The 14,626-nt window shown below is 46.6% G+C and overlaps 1 protein-coding gene across 1 annotated transcript in view; it reads right to left on the bottom strand.

Moving 5' to 3' along the window:
• LOC144486984 (uncharacterized) overlaps positions 1-14,626 on the bottom strand; it is an 86,357-nt gene that overhangs the window by 38,494 nt on the left and 33,237 nt on the right. Inside the window, 4 exon segments of the mRNA XM_078205025.1 lie at positions 4,258-4,334; positions 4,489-5,481; positions 10,080-10,189; positions 10,192-10,318. Of these exon segments, the coding sequence (XP_078061151.1) occupies positions 4,258-4,334; positions 4,489-5,481; positions 10,080-10,189; positions 10,192-10,318 (1,307 nt within the window).

Genomic DNA, 14,626 nt, shown 5'->3' with positions numbered 1-14,626 from the left:
GGAGTGCGGTTACAAGTGGTGTACCTCAAGGATCTGTTTTGGGGCCACTGCTGTTTGTAATATTTATTAATGATCTGGATGAGGGTATAGTTGGGTGGATTAGCAAATTTGCTGATGACACCAAAGTCGGTGGTGTGGTAGACAGTGAGGAAGGGTGTCGTAGTTTGCAGGAAGACTTAGACAGGTTGCAAAGTTGGGCCGAGAGGTGGCGGATGGAGTTTAATGCGGAGAAGTGTGAGGTAATTCACTTTGGTAGGAATAACAGATGTGTTGAGTATAGGGCTAACGGGAGGACTTTGAATAGTGTGGAGGAGCAGAGGGATCTAGGTGTATGTGTGCATAGATCCCTGAAAGTTGGGAATCAAGTAGATAAGGTTGTTAAGAAGGCATATGGTGTCTTGGCGTTTATTGGTAGGGGGATTGAATTTAGGAGTCGTAGCGTTATGTTGCAACTGTACACAACTCTGGTGCGGCCGCACTTGGAGTAGTGTGTGCAGTTCTGGTCCCCACATTACAGGAAGGATGTGGAGGCTTTGGAGAGGGTGCAGAGGAGGTTTACCAGGATGTTGCCTGGTATGGAGGGGAGATCCTATGAGGAGAGGCTGAGGGATTTGGGATTGTTTTCGCTGGAAAGGCGGCGGCTAAGAGGGGATCTTATTGAAACATATAAGATGATTAGAGGTTTAGATAGGGTGGATAGTGATAGCCTTTTTCCTCTGATGGAGAAATCCAGCACGAGGGGGCATGGCTTTAAATTGAGGGGGGGTAGTTATAGAACCGATGTCAGGGGTAGGTTCTTTACCCAGAGGGTGGTGAGGGATTGGAATGCCCTGCCAGCATCAGTAGTAAATGCGCCTAGTTTGGGGGCGTTTAAGAGATCCGTAGATAGGTTCATGGACGAAAAGAAATTGGTTTAGGTTGGAGGGTCACAGTTTTTTTTTTTAACTGGTCGGTGCAACATCGTGGGCCGAAGGGCCTGTTCTGCGCTGTAATGTTCTATGTTCTATGTTCTATGAATGTGCAAACTCCACACAGATGGTGACACAAGCCAGGAGTCAAATCCAGGTCCCTGGTGCTGTGAGGCTGCAGTGCTAACCACTGTGCCACCGTGCCACCCCTCCTTTTTGTGGCCTATTATTCAAATTATGTAAGGCCTTTGCCACTCTTTGAGTGTGTGGTCAAGCTTGATTTATTGTTTCAATAGCCCATTCATGTGTTCAATCAGGCCAGGCTAGGGGATGTGCAATACCCAATGTATTCCATTCATTGACTCCTATGTGATACAAATGTCATCCCAACTTGATTTTTACACAGTGAGATCTTATTCCTTCGCACCTTATCACATTATTATTCTTGATCACTCGAGCTCTGATTTTTCACTGGCCATGCTTGGGTAGGATTATAACCATTCATTAGAATCTACTCTCGCTTTTCAGTCCAGTGCTACTTGGAGTATACCGTCACTTCAGTGACTATCGGGTCATAGTCCCTCACAGTTCTCATCAGAAATTTATGATAAAATAATTTAAACAATGCCTGAGAACGCTTCTTAACTTCTTAATCAACTATCTACCACTGTTTGTTGATTGGTCAGACCCCCTTTTCACAGATTTGGGTATCTCAGCCACTGAACACCAGCCAGTCCTGGAATAAGTTTAATTCTAACTCAATGAGGAAATATTCTCACCAGGTCCTCTGTCAGGGCACTGCTAAGCAGCTTTAATGGTCGATGATTGCAGAAACTGAGCTGTGGTCAAATTTGATTGAGTTTCTTGAAGGGGTAACTAAGAAGATAGATGAGGGCAGTGCAGTTGATGTTGTCAACATGAACTTTAGCAAGATCTCTGACAAAGTACCGCATGGTAGGTTGTTGCATAAGGTTAAAATCTCACAGGATCCAGGGTGAGGTATCTAAATGGATACAAAATTGGCTTCTTGACAGAAGCCAGAGGGTGGTTGTAGAGGGTTGTTTTTCAAACTGGAGGACTGTGACCAGCAGTGTGCCTCAGGGATCAGTACTGGGTCCACTGTTATTTGTCATTTATATTAATGATTTGGATGAGAATATAGGAGGCACGGTTAGTAAGTTTGCAGATGACACCAAGATTGGTGGCATAGTGGACAGTGAAGAAAGTTATCTCCAATTGCAACGGGATCTTGATCAATTGTGCCAGTGGGCTGACGAATGGCAGATGGAGTTTAATTGAGACAAACGCGAGGTGATACATTTTGGTAGATTGAGCTAGGGCAGGACTTAATCAGTTAATGGTAGGGCGTTGGGGAGTAACAGAACAAAGAGATCGAGGGGTACATGTTCATAGCTCCTTGAAAGTGGAGTCACAGGTGGACAGAATGCTGAAGAAGGCATTCAGCATACTTGGTTTCATCGGTCAGAACATTGAATACAGGAGTTGGGACGTCTTGTTGAAGTTGTACAAGACATTGGTAAGACCACACTTGGAATACTGTGTGCAGTTCTGGTCATCCTATTATAGAAAGGATATTATTAAACTAGAAATAGTGCAGAAAAGATTTACTAGGATGCAACTGGGACTGGATGGTTTGAGTTATAAGGAGAGGCTGGATAGACTGAGACTTTTTTCTCTGGAGCGCAGGAGGCTGAGGGGTGATCTTATAGAGCTCTATAAAATAATGAGGGGCACAGATAAGGTAGATAGTCAATATCTTTTCCCAAAAGTAGGGGAGTCTAAAACTAGAAGGCATAGGTTTAAGGTGAGAGGGGAGAGATACAAAAGTGTCGAAAGGGGTAATTTTTTCACACAGAGGGTGGTGAGTGTCTGGAACAAGCTGCCAGAGATAGCAGTAGAGGCGGGTACAATTTTGTCTTTTAAAAAGCTTTAAGATAGTTACATGGATAAGATGGGTATAGAGGGATATGGGCCAAATGCAGGCAATTGGGATTAGCTAAGGGGTTTAAAAAAAAGGCAGCATGGACAAGTTGGGCTGATGGGCCTGTTTCCATGCTGTAAACCTCTATGACTCCATAGTCCAGTCCCATAATGCCTCACATTCAAACTACAGTCCTTCAATTATAACAGAATATGTGGCTGTATGTAGCTGCCTCGGCCATGGTCAACCCCAACACTGCCTTCCTGAACTGCTACAATGCCTGAGGTGTAGGTGACCCAAAGTGCTGTTAGGGAGGGATTTCCAGCTACACATTCCAGACTTTCACTAGAATGGAAGTGGGTTCCAGATTGATATATTCCATTCAACCACTCCCAACGTGAGTTATTCCAATTCCTTTATTGTCCAGGATAATATATTCACAGTACCTTTAAAACAGAAATTAAAAATTCCCATTTGATTTCAGACAGTAATATATTCTGTTGGATTGATCTTTATTGTCAATGTCAGGCTGGGGTTGTTCCCCTTGGAGCAAAGGAGGTTGAGGGGAGATTTGATAGAGATGGACAAGATTCTGACAGGTTTAGATAAGGTGGACAAAGAAAAGCTGTTCCCATTAGCTGATGGGACAAGGATGACAAGCAAATTTAAAGTTTTGGGTGGGATCACAGAATCAGAGAAACACTACAGTGCAGAAAGAGTCCATTCGGCCCATCGAGTCTGCACCGACCACAATCCTACCCAGGCCCTACCCCCATATCCCTACACATTTACCCGCTAATCCCTCTAACCTACGCATCTCAGGACTCTAAGGGGCAATTTTTAGCATGCCCAATCAAACTAACCCGCACATCTTTGGACTGTGGGAGGAAACCAGAGCACCCGGAGGAAACCCACGCAGACACGAGGAGAATGTGCAAACTCCACACAGACTGTGACCCAAGCCGGGAATCGAACCCAGGTTCCTGGAGCTGTGAAGCAGCAGTGCAAACCACTGTGCTACCGTGCTGCCCATGTGAGGAATAATATTTTGATGCAGTGAATGGTAATGACCTGGAACTCGCTGCCTACGAGGGTGGAGGAAGTGGAGACAATAAACAATTACAAAGGAAATTGGATGGGCATTTGGGAGGTTTCAAACAGAAATGCTGACTAAATATCTCTGAACTTCCTCACACCCTGTCACTCTGTGATCCTTGTGAAATTTGAAACCAGGTATTCGCAACAAGACAAGAGCATCAGCCATTGAAGGCAAAGTTGTGAGACCAGCCAGTCCAGCAGAAAGAAACCCTCCGACCCTCCCCATTGACCAATATAATTGAAAGCAGAAACAATAACAGCAAAATCGACCACTGGAACCACTCGTGAACTCGCTGGTGTACCAACAGCTGAGATGAAAGACTGAATCTCTTCTCACACACAGAGCAGCTGAACGGTCTCTCCCCAGTGTGAATTTCCTGGTGTGTCTGCAGGCAGAATAACCGAGAGAACCCCTTTCCATACACAGAGCAGGTGAACGGTTTCTCCCCAGTTTGAACTTGTTGGTGTTTCTGCTGGCTGGATGAATCACTGAACCGCTTCCCACACAGAGTAGGTGAAAGGCCACTCCCCAGTGTGAACTTGCTGGTGCCTCCGCAGGTGGGATGACTGAGTGAATCCCTTCCCACACTGAGAGCAGGTGAACGGCCTCTCCCCAGTGTGAACTCGCTGGTGTGTCCGCAGGCTGGATGAAGTTATGAATGCCTTCCCACACTGAGAGCAGGTGAACGGCTTCTCCCCAGTGTGAACTCGCTGGTGTGTCCGCAGGCTGGATGACCGAGTGAATCCCTTTCCACACTGAGAGCAGGTGAACGGCCTCTCCCCAGTGTGAACTCGCTGGTGTGTCCGCAGGCTGGATGAAGCTCTGAATCCCTCCCCACATTGAGAGCAGGTGAAGGGCCTCTCCCCAGTGTGAACTCGCTGGTGTCTCCACAGGTGGGAGTCCCGAGTGAATTCCTTCCCACACTGAGAGCAGGTGAATGGCCTCTCCCCAGTGTGAACTCGCTGGTGTGTCCGCAGGCTGGATGAAGCTCTGAATCCCTTCCCACACTGAGAGCAGGTGAACGGCCTCTCCCCAGTATGAACCCGCTGGTGTGTCTGCAGGCTGGAAAACTGACTGAATCCCTTCCCACACTGAGAGCAGGTGAATGGCCTCTCCCCAGTGTGAACTCGCTGGTGTCTCCACATGTTCGATAACCGAGTGAAACCATTCCCACACTGAGAGCAGGTGAATGGCCTCATCCCAGTGTGAACTCGCTGGTGTGTCCGCAGGCTGGACAACTGACTGAATCCTTTCCCACACTGAGAGCAGGTGAATGGCCTCTCCCCAGTGTGAACTCGCTGGTGTGTCTGCAGGCTGGATAACTGAGTGAATTTGTTCCCACACTGAGAGCAGGCGAATGGCCTCTCTCCAGTGTGAACTCGCTGGTGTGTCTGCAGGCTGGATGACAGAGTGAATCCCTTCCCACACTGAGAGCAGATGAACGGCCTCTCCCCAGTGTGACTGCGCCGATGAGCGTCCAGCTGAGATGGGGCGCTGTATCTCTTCCCACAATCCGCACATTTCCATGGTTTCTCCATGGTGCAGGTGTCCTTGCCGCTCTCTTGGGTGGACAATCAGTTGAAACCTCGTCCAAGCACAACACCAGTACGGTCTCTCCTCACTGTGAATGGTGTGATATTTATTCAGGCTGTGTAACTGGTTAAAGCTCTTTAGTCAGTGCATTGGAATACTCTCACTCGAGTGTGGCAGTGTGTTGGTGCTTTTCCAGTCACACTGATGCTTGAATTTTTTTTCAAATCGAAAGACTGGACAAACATTTCCCCTTCCAGATTCAAAGGCCGATGATATTTCACTCCCAAGGAATATGACTGCCAGATCTAGACGTGACATTTGAGATTTCAGCCTGTAATTCCTCTTTCAATATCCTGTAAAATGAGTTAGAAATAGAAATAGAAATTCAGAACAGACAATTCTAGTTTCTATGGAACATTCTTTCCTCTCTCATTGTGCAAAAGCTGTAAATCTCCATCCCACACACTCTCCCTCCATTCTCACTCTGCTGTATCTAATATTCGCCCTCCCAATTCTCCTGAAGGTGCTGATTGAAGCTGATTGACAGATCCATGCTCACTGCTTCCTGTCCAGCACAGAAATCATAACAAATAGGAGCTGCAGTTGGCCATTCAGCCCATCGAACTGCTTCAACCATTCATTGAGAATTGGCTGATCTACCTCACACTATTTCCATAGGGCCACTATTTCCCAAACTAGCCCCCAGGTTGCTCAATGCCTCAAAAGTTACCAATCTCTCTCTTGAAAATATTTGATGACTGAGGCTCCACAGTCCTCTGGAGCGCAGAATTCAAACACTTTACTCACAGACAATGGACCAAGCTCCGCGCAGCCATTGACACAGGGCCCGGATTCTGATTGGCTGGAGGACCAGCGCCCATCCGGTCCTCCACGCGTTGCCATTGGCTAATCTCCCGCATGTGGACAATGAGGGGGCGGAACCCGAGCCCACGTGGGGTGTGGGCGGGGCTTTGACCGCCAGCCGCGCTGAGCTGGTGTCCAATCCGCAGTATTTCGCTTCTGTAACCAGTGATATTGCTGCCAATGGGACACTGTGTGCTGGGAACGCCCCTCTGAATCATTGTGACGGCACAATGGAGCCCTGCCTGAATCAGCCAATAGCAATCACTCTGCTCCGCGGTGACGTCTCCGGGTTCAGGCACGCGGACCCGGGAGTCCCGCCCCCACCCATTGTTCCCCCAGTCTGTACATTCCACACATTGTTAGTCCAGTCAGATAGACATATATCTGTCTGGGAGCCTGCATGGAGATTTCCAGCTGTGTCAAGGACACAGAGAGCTGAAAGTGTCCAATACACATCTCTTTAGCCTGTCTTGATGCTCTCTCCACTCACATTGTTTGTATCTTAAAGACTTGATTAGTTGTAAGTATTCGCATTCCAAGCATTATTCATGTAAATTGAGTTTGTGTCTTTATATGCCCTGTTTGTGAACAGAATTCCCACTCACCTGGTGGCACGGTCGCACAGTGGTGGGGCGGCACGGTAGCACAGTGGTTAGCACTGCTGCTTCACAGCTCCAGGGACCTGGGTTCGATTCCCGGCTTGGGTCACTGTCTGTGTGGAGTTTGCACATTCTCCTCGTGTCTGCGTGGGTTTCCTCCGGGTGCTCCGGTTTCCTCCCACAGTCCAAAGATGTGCGGGTTAGGTTGATTGGCTATGCTAAAATTGCCTCTTAGTGTCCTGGGATGCGTAGGTTAGAGGGAATGGTGGGTAAATATGTAGGGATATGGGGGTAGGGCCTGGGTGGGATTGTGGTCGGTGCAGACGCGATGGGCCAAATGGCCTCTTTCTGTACTGTAGGGTTTCTCTATTCTCTACCTGAAGAAGGGGCTTAAGGCTCCGAAAGCTTGTGTGGCTTTTGCTACCAAATAAACCTGTTGGACTTTAACCTGGTGTTGTTAAACTTCTTACTGTGTTTACCACAGTCCAACGCCGGCATCTCCACTCCAGGACAGGAAGCAGTGAGCATGGATCTGTCAATAAATAGAACGGACAAGAGTTTGATATGCAAAGTGCCAGCATTGAATCAGTGGACCGAATGACCCCATTCTAGACCCTAAAGTCTTGACTGATTTAAAGAGAGAAATTTCAGCTGCTCCACTCTCTCCAACTAACTGAATTGCCTCATCATGAAATCGTACACTGCAGAAGAGGCCCTTCAGCGCATCGAGTCTTCACCGACACGCAAGAAACACCTGACCTCCCACCGAATCCCATTTACCAGCACCTGGCCCATAGCCTTAACTGTTCTGACTTGCCAAGTGCTGATCCAGCTACTTTTTAATGATGTGAGTTGCCATTCGTGCAAATCTCGTCTGCACCCTCTCTAAGAACTTCACATCTTCCCTAAGGTCTGGGGCCCATAAATAGGGTTCCATTCTCGAGAGATAGAATTGAACAGCAGGGATGTTATATTCAAAAATTGGCCCACAATAATACCACTTTACACAAGTAAAAAATCAAAACAAACTAGATTGTAAACTTCATCTCTGAATTTTTTTGTTATATTCCATAACTTAATTACTTTTATTTGATGAATTTTTTTAGGGATGGATAACTTCTGTTCTTTATAAACTGCTTCACTCATTTTGTTGATTCTACATGGGCTCGGAGAATCAGAACCCAGACTTTATCATCCTTATCCTTTTTCCCCTTTTGCCACCACTCCCTCTGTTTTGCGGGAGGGTCGTGGGGTTTCCAATCAGAACTAATCATTTTATCATAAAAGTTAAATACTGTGGATGCTGGAATCTGAAACAACAACAGAAAATACTGGAAAAGCTCAGCAGGTCTGGCAGCATCTGTGGAGACAGAGTGGAGCCAATGTTTCAAGTATGGATGACCCTTCATAAGAGCTGTTATGAAATGTCTTCCAGTCTCGAAACGTTGGCTGTATTCTCTAATAATTTTATCAATAAGTTTCTTGTTCTTAGTTTCCAAATAGCAGGTAAGAGCTCTGATTTTTCACTGGCCATGCTTGGGTAGGATTATAACCATTAGAATCTACTCTCAGAGGTCTGCTTTTCAGTCCAGTGCTACTTGGAGTATATCGTCACTTCACTGAATATCGGATCACAAGTCCCTCACAGTTCTGATCACAAATTTGGGATAAAATAATTTAAACAATGCCTGAGAACGCTTTTTAACTTCTTAACCAACTATCTACCACTGTTTGTTGATTGGTCAGACCCCCTTTTTACAGATTCAGGAATCTCAGCCACTGAACACCAGCTGGTCCTGGAATAAGTTTAATTCTAACTCATTCTGAGTAAATATTCTCACCAGGTCCTCTGTCGGGGCTCTGCGAAGCAGCTTCAATGGTCCGTGATTGCAGAAACTGAGCAGTCACAGGAATGTGGTCAAGATAGTCCAGTCCCACAATGCCTCACATTCAATCTGCAGTTCTTCAATTCTAACAGAATATGTGGCTGTATGTAGCTGCCTCGACCATGGTCAACCCCAACACTGCCTTCCTGAACTGCTACAATGCCTGAGGTGTAAGTACACAGTAAGAAGTCTCAAAACACCAAGTTAAAGTCCAACAGGTTTATTTGGTAGCAAACACCACTAGCTTTCGGAGCGCTGCTCCTTCGTCAGGTGAGTGGGAGTTCTGATCATAAAAAATCCCACTCACCTGACGAAGGAGCAGCGCTCCGAAAGCTAGTGGCGTTTCCTACCAAATAAACCTGTTGGACTTTAACTTGTTGTCAGACTTCTTACTGTGTTTACCCCAGTCCAACACCAGCATCTCCAGGTTGTGTAAGTACATCCACAGTGCTGTGAGGGAAAGATTTCCAGCTACACATTCCAGACTTTCACTGGACTGTAGGTGGATACCAGATTGATATATTCCATTCAACCACACCCAAGGTGAGTTATTCCAATTCCTTTACTGTCCAGGACAATATATTCACAATATCTTTAAAACAGAATTTAAACATTCCCATTTGATTTCAGGTACGAACATATTCTGTTAGTTTGTTCTTTATTGTCAATGTCAGGCTCGGGTTGTTCTCCTTGGAGCAAAGGACAAGATTCTGACAGGTTTAGATAAGGTGGACAAAGAAAAACTGTTCCCATTAGCTGATGGGACAAGGAGAGGGGGTCACAGATATAAAGTTTCGGGTCAGAGATGTAGGGGGGGATGTGAGGAAGAATATTTTGATGCAGCGAATGGTAATGACCTGGAACTCGCTGCCTACGAGGGTGGAGGAAGTGGAGACAATAAACAATTACAAAGGAAATTGGATGAGCATTGGTGGGGTTTCAGACAGAAATGCTGACTAAATATCTCTGAACTTCCCAACACCCGGTCACCCTGTGATCCTAGAGAAATTTGAAACCATGTATTCGCAACAAGACTCAAAGAGCATCAGCCCACTGGAGGCCAAGTTGTGAGACTGGTCAGTCAAGCAGAAAGAAACCCTCCGACCCTCCCCATTGACCAACTGTGAGAATGAACAAAATGCAGTCCTGGATGTAATTGAGAGCAGAAACAATAACAGCAGAATCCAACCCTGTGAACTTGTTGGTGCCTCAGCAGCTGGGATGAAATTCTGAACCCTTTTTATACACTCAGCAGGTGAACGGTTTCTCCCCAGTGTAACCTCGCTGATGTCTCAGCAGGTGGGATAACTGAGTGAATTCCTTCCCACACTGAGAGCAGGTAAACGGCCTCTCCCCATGTGAACTCGCTGGTGTGCCCGCAGGACGGATGACTGAATGAATCCCTCCCCACACTGAGAGCAGGTGAATGGTCTCTCCCCAGTGTGGTTGCGCCGATGAGCATCCAGCAGACATGGGGTTCTGTATCCCTTCCCACAGTCCGCACATTTCCATGGTTTCTCCATGGTGCAGGTGTCCTTACCTCTCTCTTGGGTGGACAATCAGCTGAAGCCTCGTCCACACACAGAACACGTGTACAGTCTCTCCCCGCTGTGAATGGTGTGATATTTATTCAGGCTGTGTAACTGGTTAAAGCTCTTCAGTCAGTGCACTGGAACACACTGACTCGAGTGTGGCCATGTGTTGATGCTTTTTCAGTCAGATTGATGTTTGAAATCTTTTCAAATTTCCTTCCAGATTCAATGGCCGATGATATTCACGTCCCAAGGAATATGACTCTGCCAGATCTCGACGTGACGTTCGAGATTTTAGCCTGTGATTCCTCTTTCAATATCCTGTAAAACAAGTTGACACAAGTCATCAGTGTCAGTACAGGATCGAAATTCAGAACAGACAATTCCAGTTTCTATGGAACATTCTTTCTCTCTCATTCCCCAAAGCTGTGAATCTCCATCCCACACACTCTCCCTCCATTCTCACTCTGCTGTATCTAATATTCACCCTCCCAATTCTCCTGAAGGTGCTGATTGAGGCTGATTGACAGATCCATGCTCACTGCTTCCTGTCCTGGACACAGAGAGCTGAAAATCTCCATGCAGGCTGCCAGACAGGTCTATGCCCATATGACTGGACATACAGACTGGATTCACTTCCTTACCCTTCAGTTGCTGCAAGTCCCCAATTTCCCCCAGAATGAGAAAAGAAATGGAAAGGGGGAAACATTGATTTCCTCCCAGGTGTTGCCCTCTTTTTAGGTCAAACCAAATAAACTAACTCAGATCAAAGACTATTTCCTCGGGTGGATGGAGCTATTACAAGGGGGCATAACTATAGGGTTCGTGGTGGGAGATACAGGAAGGATATCAGAGGTAGGTTCTTTACGCAGAGAGTGGTTGGGGTGTGGAATGGACTGCCTGCAGTGATAGTGGAGTCAGACACTTTAGGAACATTTAAGCGGTTATTAGATAGGCACATGGAGCACACCAGGATGATAGGGAGTGGGATAGCTTGATCTTGGTTTCAGATAAAGCTCGGCACAACATCGTGGGCCGAAGGGCCTGTTCTGTGCTGTCCTGTTCTATATTCTAAGTCAGGACAAAGTAAAAGGGGCAGCTCCCCTAAAAGGAGGGGGAACAGCCCGAACAGAAATCAAAATACAAAGGAAACTTAAAAACATCAAATTAAAATGTGATTATTAGGGTCAATAATGCACCCCAACCCCTGCGGTGCCCAGCGGGCGCGGAAGTCGTCAACCGCGCCCGTGGACACCGCATGCTCCCTCTCCAGGGACACCCGGCCGCGAACGTAGCTGCGGTAGAGGGGAAGACAGTCAGAATGGACGGCCCCCTCGATCGCCCGCTGCCTGGACCGGTAAATGGCGCGTATCGCCAGGAGCAGGTTCACGAGGAGGTCGCCATCCCTCCCCTCCCCTCTCCGCACCGGGTGTCCGTAGATCAGGGGAGCGTGGGACTGAAGTGCAAACAAAACACCAATAAAAGGTTCTTTAGGAAAACATAAAGGAGTGCAGCCTAAGACACACAACATAGACATGGTCCACGGACTCCACAAGGCCACAGAAAGGGCAGTCTTCGGAGCCCGTGAACCAGTGAATCCTACGGTTGTGCGGCACTGCTGCATGCATCACCCTCCACCCCAGGTCCCCGACGTAATTGGGGGAGATCCCTCCGTAGAGGGACCTCCAGCGGGGACCTCCGCCGCCCGGTTGCAACAAGGCCCGCCAAGGTGTATCCGGGCAACAGGCGAGGAGGCGGTAGTGGAAGGTGTGCAGCAGCAGCCCGCACAGGAAACGCCTCCGCGCGGTAGGAAAAGGCACGGAGGACATTTCCGCGAGGCGGCTCAGGCTGTGGGGCACCTCACCCAGGGAGGGGGGTTGAGGCTTTGGGCCAATGTGGAATTCCGATCGAACAGGGGAACGCTCGGGCGGGATCAAGCTTCCAATTTTCCTTTAAGCTCTCAAACTGTGGACTCCTCAGTCCAAACATGGGCTTCACTGCATTCTTGCTGAGGGATTTAAATGTTGGAAACACCCCTGGTTTCCAATGGTCCTCTAGGCTTCTAGTCCCACAGCTGGTTCACAGCTCCTGGTCCCACAAGTGGTGGCTTCCAAGCTAACTGCAGACTGTCCGCTGGAACCAGGTCATTGATTGGAAAGGACTCAAAAGGTTACGGGGAAAAGGCAGGAGAATGGGGTTGAGATTTATCAGCCATGATCGAATGGCACAGCAGATTCGATGGGCCGAATAGCCTAATTCTGCTCCTATAACTTATGGTCTAATTCTAACCAAGGCGCCACCCTGAATCACATATCCCCATGGTAACAGAGACCAGGTGGAATGTCCGACAGATATTTAGCTTCAAAACTAAACCTTTTTCCTGAGGTCTTCATGAAGAATTCACTGAACAAAAACAGTACAATAATTGTCAGACCCAATGTCTCCAGCTAAAAGATCCCAGCTGACCTTTTACAGTTCTTACCTCTCGAGTTTTGACTTCTTAAACCAACATGGGCCATGCTTTGTGACTGCGAATTCCCTGAGGGTGTTTTCATCAGATTCTCAATCCAGGTTTTCCATTTTTTAAAAGCAATTCTTGCAACAAATTCATATTTCTAAAACATAGGAATTATGAAATTAGATTTTTGTAACAAAAACAGGAAGAAATGAAAATGTATCACCTTCATAATATCCCATTTAGAATATTACAATATACAACATGCTGTATATCTTAACAACAGCCATGATCTTATTGAATGGTGGAGCAGGCTCGAAGGGCCAAATGGCCTCCTCCTGTTCCTAAATCCAATGTTTTCCTCTGTTGATCTATCTTATAACCTGCAACAGACATAATAATCCCTCCATTGTCCACTTCACAGTCACAAGTCCAGCTTGGTAACAGCACACTGCTGGGTTCCATGTCCAGGAATTCAGTCCACTGAAGATGGAAATTACTGCTTGCAGTCTTTTCTGATGGTTTTCTTCTTACAATAATTATAATCCAAAGTTCCTCCTGCAAAAGGAGAGTCTTCATTGCTGTTCATTTGTGAATTTTCAAGTTCTATTTTGAAAACAGTCTGTTCAGAGTTCACGTTTTGAAATTTATTTTCTTCCATATTTGTAGTTCCTCCATTGTTTAAATCCAGAGAGAATATTCCAGTCAATTCCACATTGAAACTGTCTTCTTCTTGCTCAGTTATAGCTGATTCCTTTATTGTCCAGGACAAGATATTCACAATATCTTTAAAACAGAAATTAAACATTCCCATTTGATTTCAGGTATTAACATATTCTGTTAGTTTGTTCTTTATTGTCAATGTCAGGCTCGGGTTGTTCTCCTTGGAGCAAAGGAGGTTGTGGGGAGATTTGATAGAGGTGGACAAGATTCTGACAGGTTTAGATAAGGTGGACAAAGAAAAGCTGTTCCCATTAGCTGAAGGGACAAGGACGAGGGGGGACACAGATTACTTGTTTTGGGTCAGAGATGCAAGGTGGGGGGGGCGGAGATGTGAGGAAGAATATTCTGATGCAGCGAATGGTAATGACCTGAAACTCGCTGCCTACGAGGGTGGAGGAAGTGGAGACAATAAACAATTACAAAGGAAATTGGATGGGCATTTGGGATGTTCCAAACAGAACAAAGAGCAAAGAAAATTTTGTTTTCTCAAAGAAAACAAACAAAAAACAAAAAAAAGAACAAAGAAAATCCATCAAGACACCATTTGGCTGAGTTTGGCAGAAAGGGACCTACACAGGGTTGGAGTCGGTGGGATTTGGCAGGGGGGAACTCTCCACCGGTTGGGGATATACCAGGTACAGACGAGGATGGCTGTGGTTGTTGGAGGTCAGTCATCACTGCAAGGGTCACTGCAGGGTTCATCTAAAACTCTGCTGGCCATGTTTAAACTCACATTAAGTGTTATTCCACTATCACCCTCGTGCACGATGATCCACCCAGTAAAGCAACAACTTAATATTAAAATTCTCATCCTTGGTTTCAAATCACTCCATGACCTTGCCTGTCCCAATATCTATAATCTCCGATAAGCCCCACAACCCTCAATATATTACACTGCTCTAATTCTGGTCTTTAGTTTGTCCCTGACCTTGCTTCACCATTGCAAGCTCTACCTTCAGTTGCTTCGGCTCCAACCTCTGGAATACCATCCCTACACGTCTCCAACTCTCCACCTCGCTTTACTCCTTTAACACACCCCTTAAAATCTACCACTTTGACCAAACCTTGGTCATCTAACCTAATAT

Source organism: Mustelus asterias, unplaced genomic scaffold (genome assembly GCF_964213995.1).
Source record: "Mustelus asterias unplaced genomic scaffold, sMusAst1.hap1.1 HAP1_SCAFFOLD_548, whole genome shotgun sequence".
NCBI lineage: Eukaryota > Metazoa > Chordata > Chondrichthyes > Carcharhiniformes > Triakidae > Mustelus > Mustelus asterias.
This window is presented reverse-complemented; position numbering and strand designations above follow the sequence as displayed.